General features: G+C 45.6%; 1 protein-coding gene across 1 annotated transcript; it reads right to left on the bottom strand.

Annotated features, from left to right (window-relative positions):
- Nucleotides 1-467: 467 nt before the first annotated feature.
- Nucleotides 468-9682, bottom strand: LOC128773775 (nuclear RNA export factor 3-like; the record flags this gene model as incomplete). Its single annotated transcript, XM_053891346.1, is given in 15 exon segments — nucleotides 468-506; nucleotides 3604-3645; nucleotides 3739-3854; nucleotides 3969-4024; nucleotides 4137-4256; nucleotides 4396-4451; nucleotides 4528-4604; nucleotides 4948-4988; nucleotides 6773-6836; nucleotides 7293-7395; nucleotides 7955-8035; nucleotides 8160-8264; nucleotides 8357-8440; nucleotides 9089-9242; nucleotides 9456-9682. Coding segments are annotated over 15 exon segments (1365 nt in total), but the record flags the coding sequence as incomplete, so codon positions are not given.
- Nucleotides 9683-10912: the final 1230 nt, after the last annotated feature.

Here is a 10912-nt window from a genome sequence, read left to right as displayed (position 1 = left end):
AAGCCATGAGATGATGAACTGAGCTGAAGTCGGCCAATTAACTGACTGAGCCACCCAGGCATCCCCAAAGCTTGGATTTTAGGGTAGTCCAAAAATGGAGTACTTACTCTGTAATTTTCAAGCACTGTGGAGGCCTGATATAAATGCTAGAAACTGCTAGAAATGAGTAGGTGAGATAAGATCTTTTGGTCATTGGTTCATGTTTGGGGCAGGGGGTGAGCAATCTCGGACACACAACATATAATGTGCAGTATCACTCTTTAACATGCAAATAAACAAGGACCATAAGTGGGGAAAATACAGAGCAACTAGCAAGTCTACATGGTAAACTTCGGCTTCATGGTCTGCCAAGCCCAAACATAGTCATAGATGTGACCCCAGGTTGGAGGAATGATATAACAAATATAAGGATGAAAATGAGAAGATATAAGGGCTCCTTTACAAGGCTTTGTTTTCAAGATTCTAGGTCACTGCCTGAAGGCTTCCTCTGGGATCTTGCCCTTGGCCTGGAAAAAGTGAAGAGAGAGAATTAGGCTATTAGCAGAGCCAGGAACCCCAAATTTCATCCCCATGACACCTGACTCCTGTCCACTTAGTCTTCCTGAAAACCTAAAGATGTATTTTCTTTTATCTCTGAATTCTCAGACATCACTTTTTGATGACTAAAGAGTTTTGTAGTTCTGGTATGGTCTAGTCATTGTACTGAAAGCACCTTCTGTGGGAGAGAACATATGACCTCCCTTAGGATTAAAATGGAGACACTTTGACCACATAATGTCACTTCTAAATCTATGCTACAGAAACGGTCCTCCAAGTTTACCAAATTGTATGTACCAGAATGAGCAGGTGGCACTGCATATAAACTGGTGAAGTAGCAAAAAGGTAAATGTCTATCAATAATAGCTTATGGCCTATTGGGATTAAATTGTTTAATGTACAGAAGAAAAAAGTATATTTTAATCTATACTGAGATGGTACTAATAATAAATAAATAATAAAAAACAATAAACTAACAAAAGAAGTTTCAAAATAGTATGTACAGTATGAAAACTAAGTTTTACTATATATATATATATATACACACACATATACATATTAGTATAAAATTAGGGAGTTTTTCACATGTGAAATTTTGTAGGAAAAAAATAGATTTAAAACAATTACCTGCAAGTTCCTTCTATTCAGTTTTCTGCTCCTCCCAGGTGTCTGCTGTCCCCATGAACACCCAGCACTCACTTCTTCTTTTTTAATTTTTAATTATATATTTTTAAATTTACATCCAAATTAGTTAGCATATAGTTTAACAATGATTTCAGGAGTAGATTCTTTAGTGCCCCTTACCCATTTAGCCCATCCCCCCTCCCACAACCCCTCCAGCAACCCTCAGTTTGTTCTCATATTTATGAGTCTCTTCTGTTTTGTCCCCCTCCCTGATTTTATATTATTTTGTTTCCCTTCCCTTACATTCATCTGTTTTGTCTCTTAAAGTCCTCATATGAGTGAAGTCATATGCTTTTTGTCTTTCTCTGACTGACTAACTTCACTTAGCATAATACACTCTAGTTCCATCCATGTAGTTGCAAATGGCAAGATTTCATTCTTTCTGATTGCTGAGTAATACTCCATTGTATATATATACCACATCTTCTTTTTGTTTTTAACGTGCTGTGTCTAGCTTCTCTAGAAATGACTTTATTTTGTTTATTTTTATTTTTATTTTTTAATATGAAATTTATTGTCAAATTGGTTTCCATACAACACCCAGTGCTCATCCCAACAGGTGCCCTCCTCAATAATCCTCACCCACCTTCCCCTCCCTCCCACTCCCCATCAACCTTCAGTTTGTTCTCAGTTTTTAAGAGTCTCTTATGGTTTGGCTCCCTCACTCTCTAACCTTTTTTCTTTTCCTTTCCCTCCCCCATGGTCTTCAGTTAAGTTTATCAGGATCTACATAAGAGTGAAAACATATGGTATCTGTCTTTCTCTGTATGACTTATTTCATTAGTATAACACTCTCCAGTTCCATCCACGTTGCTACAAAAGGCCATATTTCATTCTTTCTCATTGCCAAGTAGTATTCCATTGTGTATATAAACCATAATTTCTTTATCCATTAATCAGTTGATGGACATTTAGGCTCTTTCCATACTTTGGCTATTGTTGATAGTGCTGCTATAAACATTGGGGTATATGTGTCCCTTTGAAACAGCCCACCTGTATCCCTTGGATAAATACCTAGTAGCCAGCACTCACTTCTGAGACCACTTGAGTGTCATCCCAGACTGGGTGGAGAAAGCTGCACCATTTCCTGTGCATCCTGGGAGATAGTGGGAATGGAGCTGCAGGAAATTCTGGGCAATGGGAGGGAGAATGCACTCTGAGTTTCTTTGGGGTTGGTGCCCTCCCAAAACAGCTGGTCATTCATGATGCACAGACTGTAGGAAAAAATGGGCCCTCATACAACTGACAGAAGGACAACCCCACAACCCCAACAATAACTTGTTTCCACTGCCATTCAGCAGTCAGATTCCTTCCATACACCTACTGTGTATGCCCCCCCCCACCCCAATTCCTTGGCTGGTAACACTAGCCCTCCCACAGAGTCAACCCTTGGAGATTGTCTGCCAGCTTCACTACATTTACAGGTTTATATCCAAGCCAAGAACAATTTTATACCAATGTTTGCTTTGTACAACAGCCCAAGGAGTAGACAGTTTAACCTTCATTTTCAGAAGAAGACACTGAATCACAGAGAGGTCATTTGACTTAACCAAGGTAATACCTCTAGTGAGTGTTGGGGTCAGGAAGATAACCCATGCTTCGATTCCAGAATTCATGCCCTTAACCACTAGGGTAGGCACTTTGAGTCTACCTATTTTCTTTCCACAATATTGAGAAAATCCCAAAGACTGCACTGCCACATTCCCACACCCTTGAACACAGGTTGGGCTAGGTGTTCCACCCAAAATAAACACTCATCTGGAATTGCTCGCAGTGAAGGTCCATATAAAGGCATGAACAGAAACCTGAGATATTCTTTCCACTTCAACAGAAAACAACAGTCAATATTCCCTTAGAGTCACATATGCTTCACATGCTCACACAACATTCTTCAGTTAGGGTCTGCCTGGATATTCACGCTGAGGGGGACAATTGTTCTCTTGGAATCAGGGTGTTCTGAATGGGAAAGGCACTCTATTCCCAGTGTCAGGGGCCCTACTATGTGCTGGCGTCAGTGAAACAACCATTTCAAAAATGCATTTTATGCATTTTCCACAGTTGCCCAAGAGATGGATATCATGAGCTATCTTAGCAAATGAGGAAACTTACAGGTTCAGAGCCCAAGGTCACAGAGTAAGGATCTAAGGTGAGAGCTGCCAAATTCCACAGACTGTGTCCCTAATGCCCAAGCTGTGTGGGGAAGACAGGCATAGACCTGGTCCATACCAGGATGGTTTAAAGGCAGAGTGGAGATAAGAGAACACAGTAGGAATAGGAAGAGAAGTGAAGGCATCAGGGAAGCTGGGAAAGTTCTGAGAGGGAGTCTAACCAGCAGGGAGGGAGGAGAGGGGCAGCAAAGGAGGAGGTTCTACACACACTCACCTTCCTTGAACACCCGTTGACAGAGAAGCAGAGCATCATCTCCTAAAAGGGAAGAGTCCAGGTGCTAAGTCACCTAAACTTCCTACCCACCTGTGGCTTTCTAGGGGCTGCCCTTGGGAGGAAGCAGATGCTCACCATCTGGAACCGTATGTCCATCACGAAGGAGCTGAGGTCATACTGAGTTTTGGGCAGCATACACAGGGACCACACTATGTCACATTTTGTATGCTTCAGCAGCTGAACACACAAATCTATGGGGGGAGAGGGAGCAAGTGAAGGTCAGGGGTTGCCATACCCCTGTGTGGTCCTATGATTACACCCTCACATCCCCTTTCCCTGCCCAATCTTCCCCATCACACATGCACAGGGGTCCTTGACATTCTTCATATTCCTGTTTTCCTTGAGGTACTCACACAAGCTCCTTCTAGGGAGAGAAAGAAGAACCGGAGGTGGTGGTCTGGCCAGTGTTCATGTTTCGAGGAGCTGCCCTTCGTCCACTGAGGAGTCACACAACCCAGGATCAGAGTCTGAGCTTTTCTACTCATGGGGCTGGGTCTTCAGGGTTGAAGGGAATGGTCAGGGAGAAGCAGGCCTTGTAGTGGTAAGCACAGAGGAGACCTTGGCGGTCTTCAGAGTCATAGATCAAATAGTACCTGTGGGGAAGCAATGAGGACAGTGTATCTTTGGGGTCTGGACCTCAAATTAGATTTCAGGACCCAGTCAGCAGTTCTGAGCTTGGGTGGCCTCAACCATCCTAGTCCTCCCCCTTCTCAGGCTCCCAGGAGTACTTAGTGCTGCAGGAATTGCAGGACCAGACTCTTCAGTGCATTGGATCTAAAGAAGCTTCCCTGAAATCACAACAGCCCTCATGACCACAGCTAATACCCCTTCCTCACACTCCACCCCAAACCTTGCTTGATCTGCCCTCCTCATCTTGCAGGTTGGTAACCTCTTGTGGTCTGCAATACCAATGCTGGTTGATTAAGGTGACTCCTGGCCAACTTGTGGAAAGGAAGAGGAAGTGAGTGGTGCAGACCAGGAGCTGATGCTGGACAATCAGGGAAAGAATGGGCCCAGGAGAGGGTGAGGGTCAGAGGTCAGATGTGAAACGGACCTGGAAATTACTTGGGCAAGACTAAATTTGGGATCACTGTCTTGGGGTCCCTGATGCCTGTGGAGAACGTGGTTGAAGGACATCTGGAGTCCTTGTTGGGTTTCCACGTGGATCTGAACCTCCATGAGGAGGATAATGAAAATTGCAACTTCTGCAAGACCTAAATAGCCTCAGGGCAGATTTAGGGTGGCATCAGTGCCAGTAAAGGAGTCAATGATCAAGGAATACACTTACTAGGCATAATAACTTGGGAAACAATTCCAGGATGGAGCTGCAGAAATCCGAATAAAACAGAAAAGTCAGTGAAACTTTGCTGGTGTCCTTCATCATGGGAGCGAGGAAACTTACACCTGACACATGTCCCACCTACACTGCAGTGTCCCAGATTGCAAAGCCTTTGGCACCTCCTTTGTAGACTGACCTAGAGGAAAAGCACATACTCTCTCCCTGCTTCTCTCTCATTCCATTCCTCTGTCCCATACCCCTTCTCCCTCTCTTCCCCTGTGGGTACCTTCCACCTAGACCATCCTCACTTCCATCTCCAGTGTCACCAGAAGAAACATTTGGGTCCCACATCTAGGGCTGCCTTCTCCTCCCTGCCTCCCTTTCTTCCTCCAGATCCCCACTGAAGACTCCAGATAGAAGAGCGAGTGGGGTGGGAGCCTAGGGCCCTACTACCTCATGAGGGGCCCAACATTCTGCAGGACCACAACACCCCCAGGGATGGCCCAGAATGCTGGGACAGGGGAGTGAGTGAGGCAAGACCCAGGAGGCAAGGAGAGAGAGGGAGGGGGATGAAGACAGAAGAGAGAGTGAAGGTAAAAGGGGAGAGGTGAGAGAGACATAGGGGAGTAGAGACAAAGGAGGAAGAGAAAACAAAGCAAAGGGAAAAGAAACAAGTTTTACCATGGTGGTGGGGCCAGGGAGGAAGTGAGAAGAAGCAGGAAGTGGCCCCGTAGATGCAGCCCTTTCCTTCATCTGCCCTGGCTGACGCTGGCAGTTGAAGCAGGAATAGAAAATAGGCAGGTGTTGGGCTGGGGGCCCATTGGATGCTGGTTGAAACTTTGTCACCTGTGTGAACTCAGCTGGAGCCGGGTATGGGGAACAAGCCAGCTATAAGGGAAGGAGACCTTCCCCAGAAGGAGCAGAGGGTCAAGCTCCAGCTCAGCATGGGGCTGAGGGTCTGTTGTACCCTCTTATGATCACTGTCTTCCCTCCTGATGGCCCCAGTGCATCTGTGCTTGTCTCAGTTGGTTCTTTGCTTGTGGGATTATAACCATGTTGGACTACCCAGGATTCCTCTGAAGGACCAGTCAGGATGATGTGACATGTTTGGGGGATGGGGAAGGGGCAGTGCATCTGAGGCCTGTCCTTCTGTCTCCTCAAACACTTCTGCCCTCTGCCTTCCATTCCTGCCTCAGGAATCCCTCTGCTCCCTGGCAGTCTCCCACTTTTGGCCCCCTGAGTCAGGGAACCCTGGTTTCTCTCAAGAAGGGCCCAGTTCCTGGCATTGGGTCAGAGGAATGGATGTCATGATGGCATCTCCCCAGGACCTCGGCCCTCAGCGTGGGCAGGAAAGCCACTGTAGCTTCCTGATTTGACGAAGGGTGGGGGGGGCGGTACATTTGGTTCAAGGAAAGGAGGGTACCTCTCAGAACAAGAGAAATAATCCCTGCTTCAGCAGGGAGGCAGGAATGGCTGCCTCAGCATGAGGCCCTGGGCTGGATGGAGGACACTTGCCAGTCCAGGTCACAGCATGTGGCTCAAAGGGGTCACTCTGGTCCTAGTGAGGAAGGGGAGTCCTGAATCATGGATCACACTTTAGGGAGGGCATGCTAGAGAAGACTGGGTGCAGATATCCAGCAAACAGACCTCAGACCAAACAGGTGAGCAGGTCAGAGAAAGGAATAGAGACCTCTAAGCACAGGTGGGGGACACAGAGAGAAGAACATAGGGCCTCTGTTCCTCCTAGAGGAAGAGGGCTGCTGCCTCCTCCAAGCATGCATCATCAGGCATAGTTCAGAGTTCCACAGGGTGATAGAGGGTACAACTGACCTTATGTTGGTTGATTTATCAAGAAAGGTAGTGCACAGGGAGCTTCTGTCTGCACTCATCTCTTCTTTTTTTTTTATATGAAATTTATTGTCAAATTGGTTTCCATACAACACCCAGTGCTCATCCCAAAAGGTGCCCTCCTCAATACCCATCACTCACCCTTCCCTCCCCCCCAGCCCCCATCAACCCTCAGATTGTTCTCAGTTTTCAAGAGTCCTTATGGTTTGGCTCCCTCTTTCTCTAACTTTTTTCCTTTCCCCTCCCCCATTGTCTTCTGTTAAGTTTCTCAGGACTCATCTCTTCTGACTGCAGCCTTTTGCCCTTGTCCAACTGCCCTATAGACTTCATGGGAGTAATTATGGAGAGGAAACACATGGATCAGAGAAAGATGGCCAGGATGACCCTGCACCCCCGGCCCTTTATTTTTCCAACAAATCCACTTCCCTGACTCTCGCCACCACCCCATGAGCACTCTCACCTTCTTTTTAAAGAAAGATCTGGGTACCACACCTTACCTCACTGTTGGAGAGGTTCAAGTCCTTGATGCTGGAGGCATTCTGCATAGTGTTGGATAGGCCATCCATCTGGTAGGGTTTCTTGTCGCTCAGGTTCGAGGGCAAAAGCTATGATGAGGAAAGTGTTAGAGTGAGGACCCCAACAGGGGTTATCTGACACCAATATGCCTCTTCTACCTAATCTCTCCCACCTTCGCCATCAATCCCAGCACTGGGCCTGAGTTCTCACCTTGAACATGTTCTTTTCATGAGTCTGCCGGGAGGCAGCCATGCTGTTTCTAGGATTTGGTACCATTTCAATATCTCGGGTGACCATGTCTCCGAGAAGCCGAGGGGAGGGAATCACAAGGCTGAGATAGGCCCAGCTGGTTACAGCTTCAGGTTACCCTCCCCACATTACCATCCCCAAGTCTCCTTTCCAGACAGGCTTCTCTGCTCTTACCTGCCCTAGAACTACTTCTGTAGACATACCAGGGGCAAAGCGGTCTTTCTGGATGTTAAAAGATTGCTAGGAGACTACACATCTTTTGTTTGTGGTCAACTGCAGAGTTAGAGATGGGGTCAGTGTCTCTGAGTCTGAGGTAGAGATGGGGGATGGAGGCAATAGGTGTGGGAAGAAGATATGGGTCTGGATATAGATTCACAGCTGGTCTTGGGTCTGCATTACCTTTATCTGACCCACATTTTCTGGCTTCAGCTCCTTCTTCACAGGCTGGGGTGCATCAGAGGGGTGGACAAAGATAGATATCTGTAGGGAACCCAAGAGGGGCTGAGTAAGCACCAGGAAATCTGATCCTTGGGATCAAGCAAGACCTTGCCCCTGTCCTGACATCTTGCCCCTAACTAGCCCTGGCCATGCCCTTGACACACACCATTTCATTATTCTCATTCCAGATCTTGCCGTTGACACTCTTCAATGCGAAGGCACTGCTGGCATTCTCAACGAAGAACTGGGCCTGCATTTTCTCATAGTGAAACTGTAGGGTGAATGGCAAAAGAAAGAATATGAGACCCAAGCCACTGCTCATTTGCCCTGTTTCTTCCCATCTGCCTCACTGTCTTCTCTTACTTGCACTGGGGTGAAGGGGACACTGCATTGTTTCTGAATCAGATTCAGCAGCCACTTCTCATCATATCTGATGCCAAATGGAATCTAAGAGTAAGAAATGGGAGAAGAGATGGGAGAAGAGATTGACACAATGGAACCCAGGGTTAAGATAAAACTCAAGCATGTCTTCCTTTCATACCTTTTGTGTGTGTGTGTGGGGGGGGGGGGTTCTTCAAAATAATTTCTTATGATAGGACAATATCCATTATTGTGAACTTTTGTACCAGTCATGGATTTCCTAAATAACCTTTCTTTCCATTCAAACACTTTCTTCAAATAATCAACTTAAGATATTTAGCATGAACTTCCTTATATAAAGTTCCAAGTGATCCTTGCTCAAGGAAGGATGCCTTAGTCTGTCTCTCCAACAGAGACCCTGGAGACTCGACCCCCTCCCACACTCAGCTTGAGCTAAACTGAGACTTCCAGGGTGGAGCTGCTACTTCTCCTTGGCTGTAGTTTCCTCTGTTCTTAGACAACCTACCCAATTCTCCCTTTAGTCAATCTGTTCCCTTTACATTGCTTCTCTGAGTCTGCCCTTACCTGATCTAAGATGCTAACTCCTAGTAATAAAAAGACGGATTACCCACTCCTCTCCCCCAGAAAAGTACCTAGCATCTCTATATGAGTCCAGCATAATTCCCTCTGTTCACCTCCTTCTGCACACTGGGTTCATTTTGCCAGGACACTCACTGTGATCTTGAACCAGCTCCTGGAGGTCTCATCCTGCCTCTCCCCCTCCATTCTTGTCTCTGGACCCTTTTGCTCTCCCTCCATGTTAGCTTGCATTTGGTCTTGCATCTGAAAACTGCCTCTCCAATGACAGGATGGAATGGCATAGGGGGCACTGTGGGGAAGTGGAGAGAAGGAAGTAATCCACACATGCTTGGAAAGTCTTCTATTACACATTCGCCCCACTGTACAATAAAGTTTGCTCAACCATTAACCTGATTCCATCATCCTGCACTCTTCCAGGTTGAAGAAGAGAACAGCATCTTCAGCTACAGGGCTATGTATTCCACTGGCTGGTACATTTCAGCTATGGTGACTGGTCACTTACTATCTTCCTCGGGTGCTCATGCAACTGTCATTTGTTGCTGGATCTCCATCTTGCTGCTGGTGGGATGAAGAATCAATGCCAGAACGGACATGCCCAGACCAATTGTTATACCTCCTTCGGTAAATACCCGAGCATCTTGCTCTTCTTTGTAAGGAGTTACCTGTGTTATTATGCCCTGAAATTGAGAATAACACATCAATGGTTCCAATATCACAAAAGGTTCCGGGGAAACATCATGGCTAATGAAGAAATATCACTGACTTTATCGTCTAAAATGAAATTCAGCACAGTGCTAAATAAGGTTGAAAGACTTCTCTGGGGCTCCACTGCCCGGGAGATGAGAAGTGGGGAGCATTCACAGCCAAGGAGAAAAAAAAAAGCACAGAGGAAAGGGTTTGGGCCTAGGGTTTAACCTGTGATGTTAGCCCTTGCTCTGCCCTTTGCAGGCTAGGTGACCAGGGACAAGTTGCTTATCATCTCTAACTCACAATTCCCTTCTCTGCCCTAGGGGGATAACCAAATCAATGCTGAAAGTTTGGTGCTATGGTTCACAGGTCAAAGGTGAGTTCCCACCTGAAAAAAGAATTAGAGAAGTGAAAGTTACACCTGATGAAAATATCCAGAAAAACTTAGAGAGACATAATATGGAGAATACCAAAAGAGAGGGGGAGAGAATTAAAGGAGATGTCCCCAGAATGAAAGAGAGGGAAATGCGGAGAAGTGGCATTTGATGGAATCTTGCTTGAGAAGTTTCCCAAAGTAACAGGATAATCAAGTCAGTATAACAATACTAATAGGAGACAAAGTATGCTTTAAGAAAAAACATTCCTAAAGAAAAGATGTACATTTCACAGTGATGTTAATGTAGCACAAACTGAGAAAATTTGTGACTGGAGGAATCAAACTAAAAGAAATATTAAAGGTTCTCCTTTAATATCTCCTCAATGCCCATCACCCACTTTCCCCTCCCTCCCATCCCCCATCAACCCTCAGTTTATTCGCAGTTTTTAAGAGTCTCTTATCATTTGGCTGCTTCCCTCTCTAACTTTTTTTTTCCTTTCCCTCCTCCATGGTCTTTTGTTAAGTTTCTCAGGATACACGTAAGAGTGAAAACCTATGGTATCTGTCTTTCTCTGTATGACTTATTTCATTAGCATAAAACTCCAGTTCCATCTACATTGCTACAAAAGGCCATATTTCATTCTTTATCATTGCCAACTAGTATTCCATTGTGTATATAAACCACAACTTCTTTATCCATTCATCAGTTGATGGACATTTAGGCTCTTTCCATACTTTGGCTATTGTTGATAGTGCTGCTATAAACATTGGGGTACAAGTGCCGCTATGCATCAGCACTCCTGTATCCCTTGGGTAAATTCCTAACAGTGCTATTGCTGGGTCATAGGGTAGGTCTATTTTTAATTTTTTGAGGAACGTCCACACTGTTTTGCAGA

This window comes from Panthera pardus, unplaced genomic scaffold, assembly GCF_024362965.1.
Source record: "Panthera pardus isolate Hobbes unplaced genomic scaffold, ASM2436296v1 HiC_scaffold_27, whole genome shotgun sequence".
Lineage (NCBI taxonomy): Eukaryota > Metazoa > Chordata > Mammalia > Carnivora > Felidae > Panthera > Panthera pardus.
The sequence above is the reverse complement of the archived record's forward strand: the minus strand, read 5'-3'. Positions and strand labels throughout refer to the sequence as shown.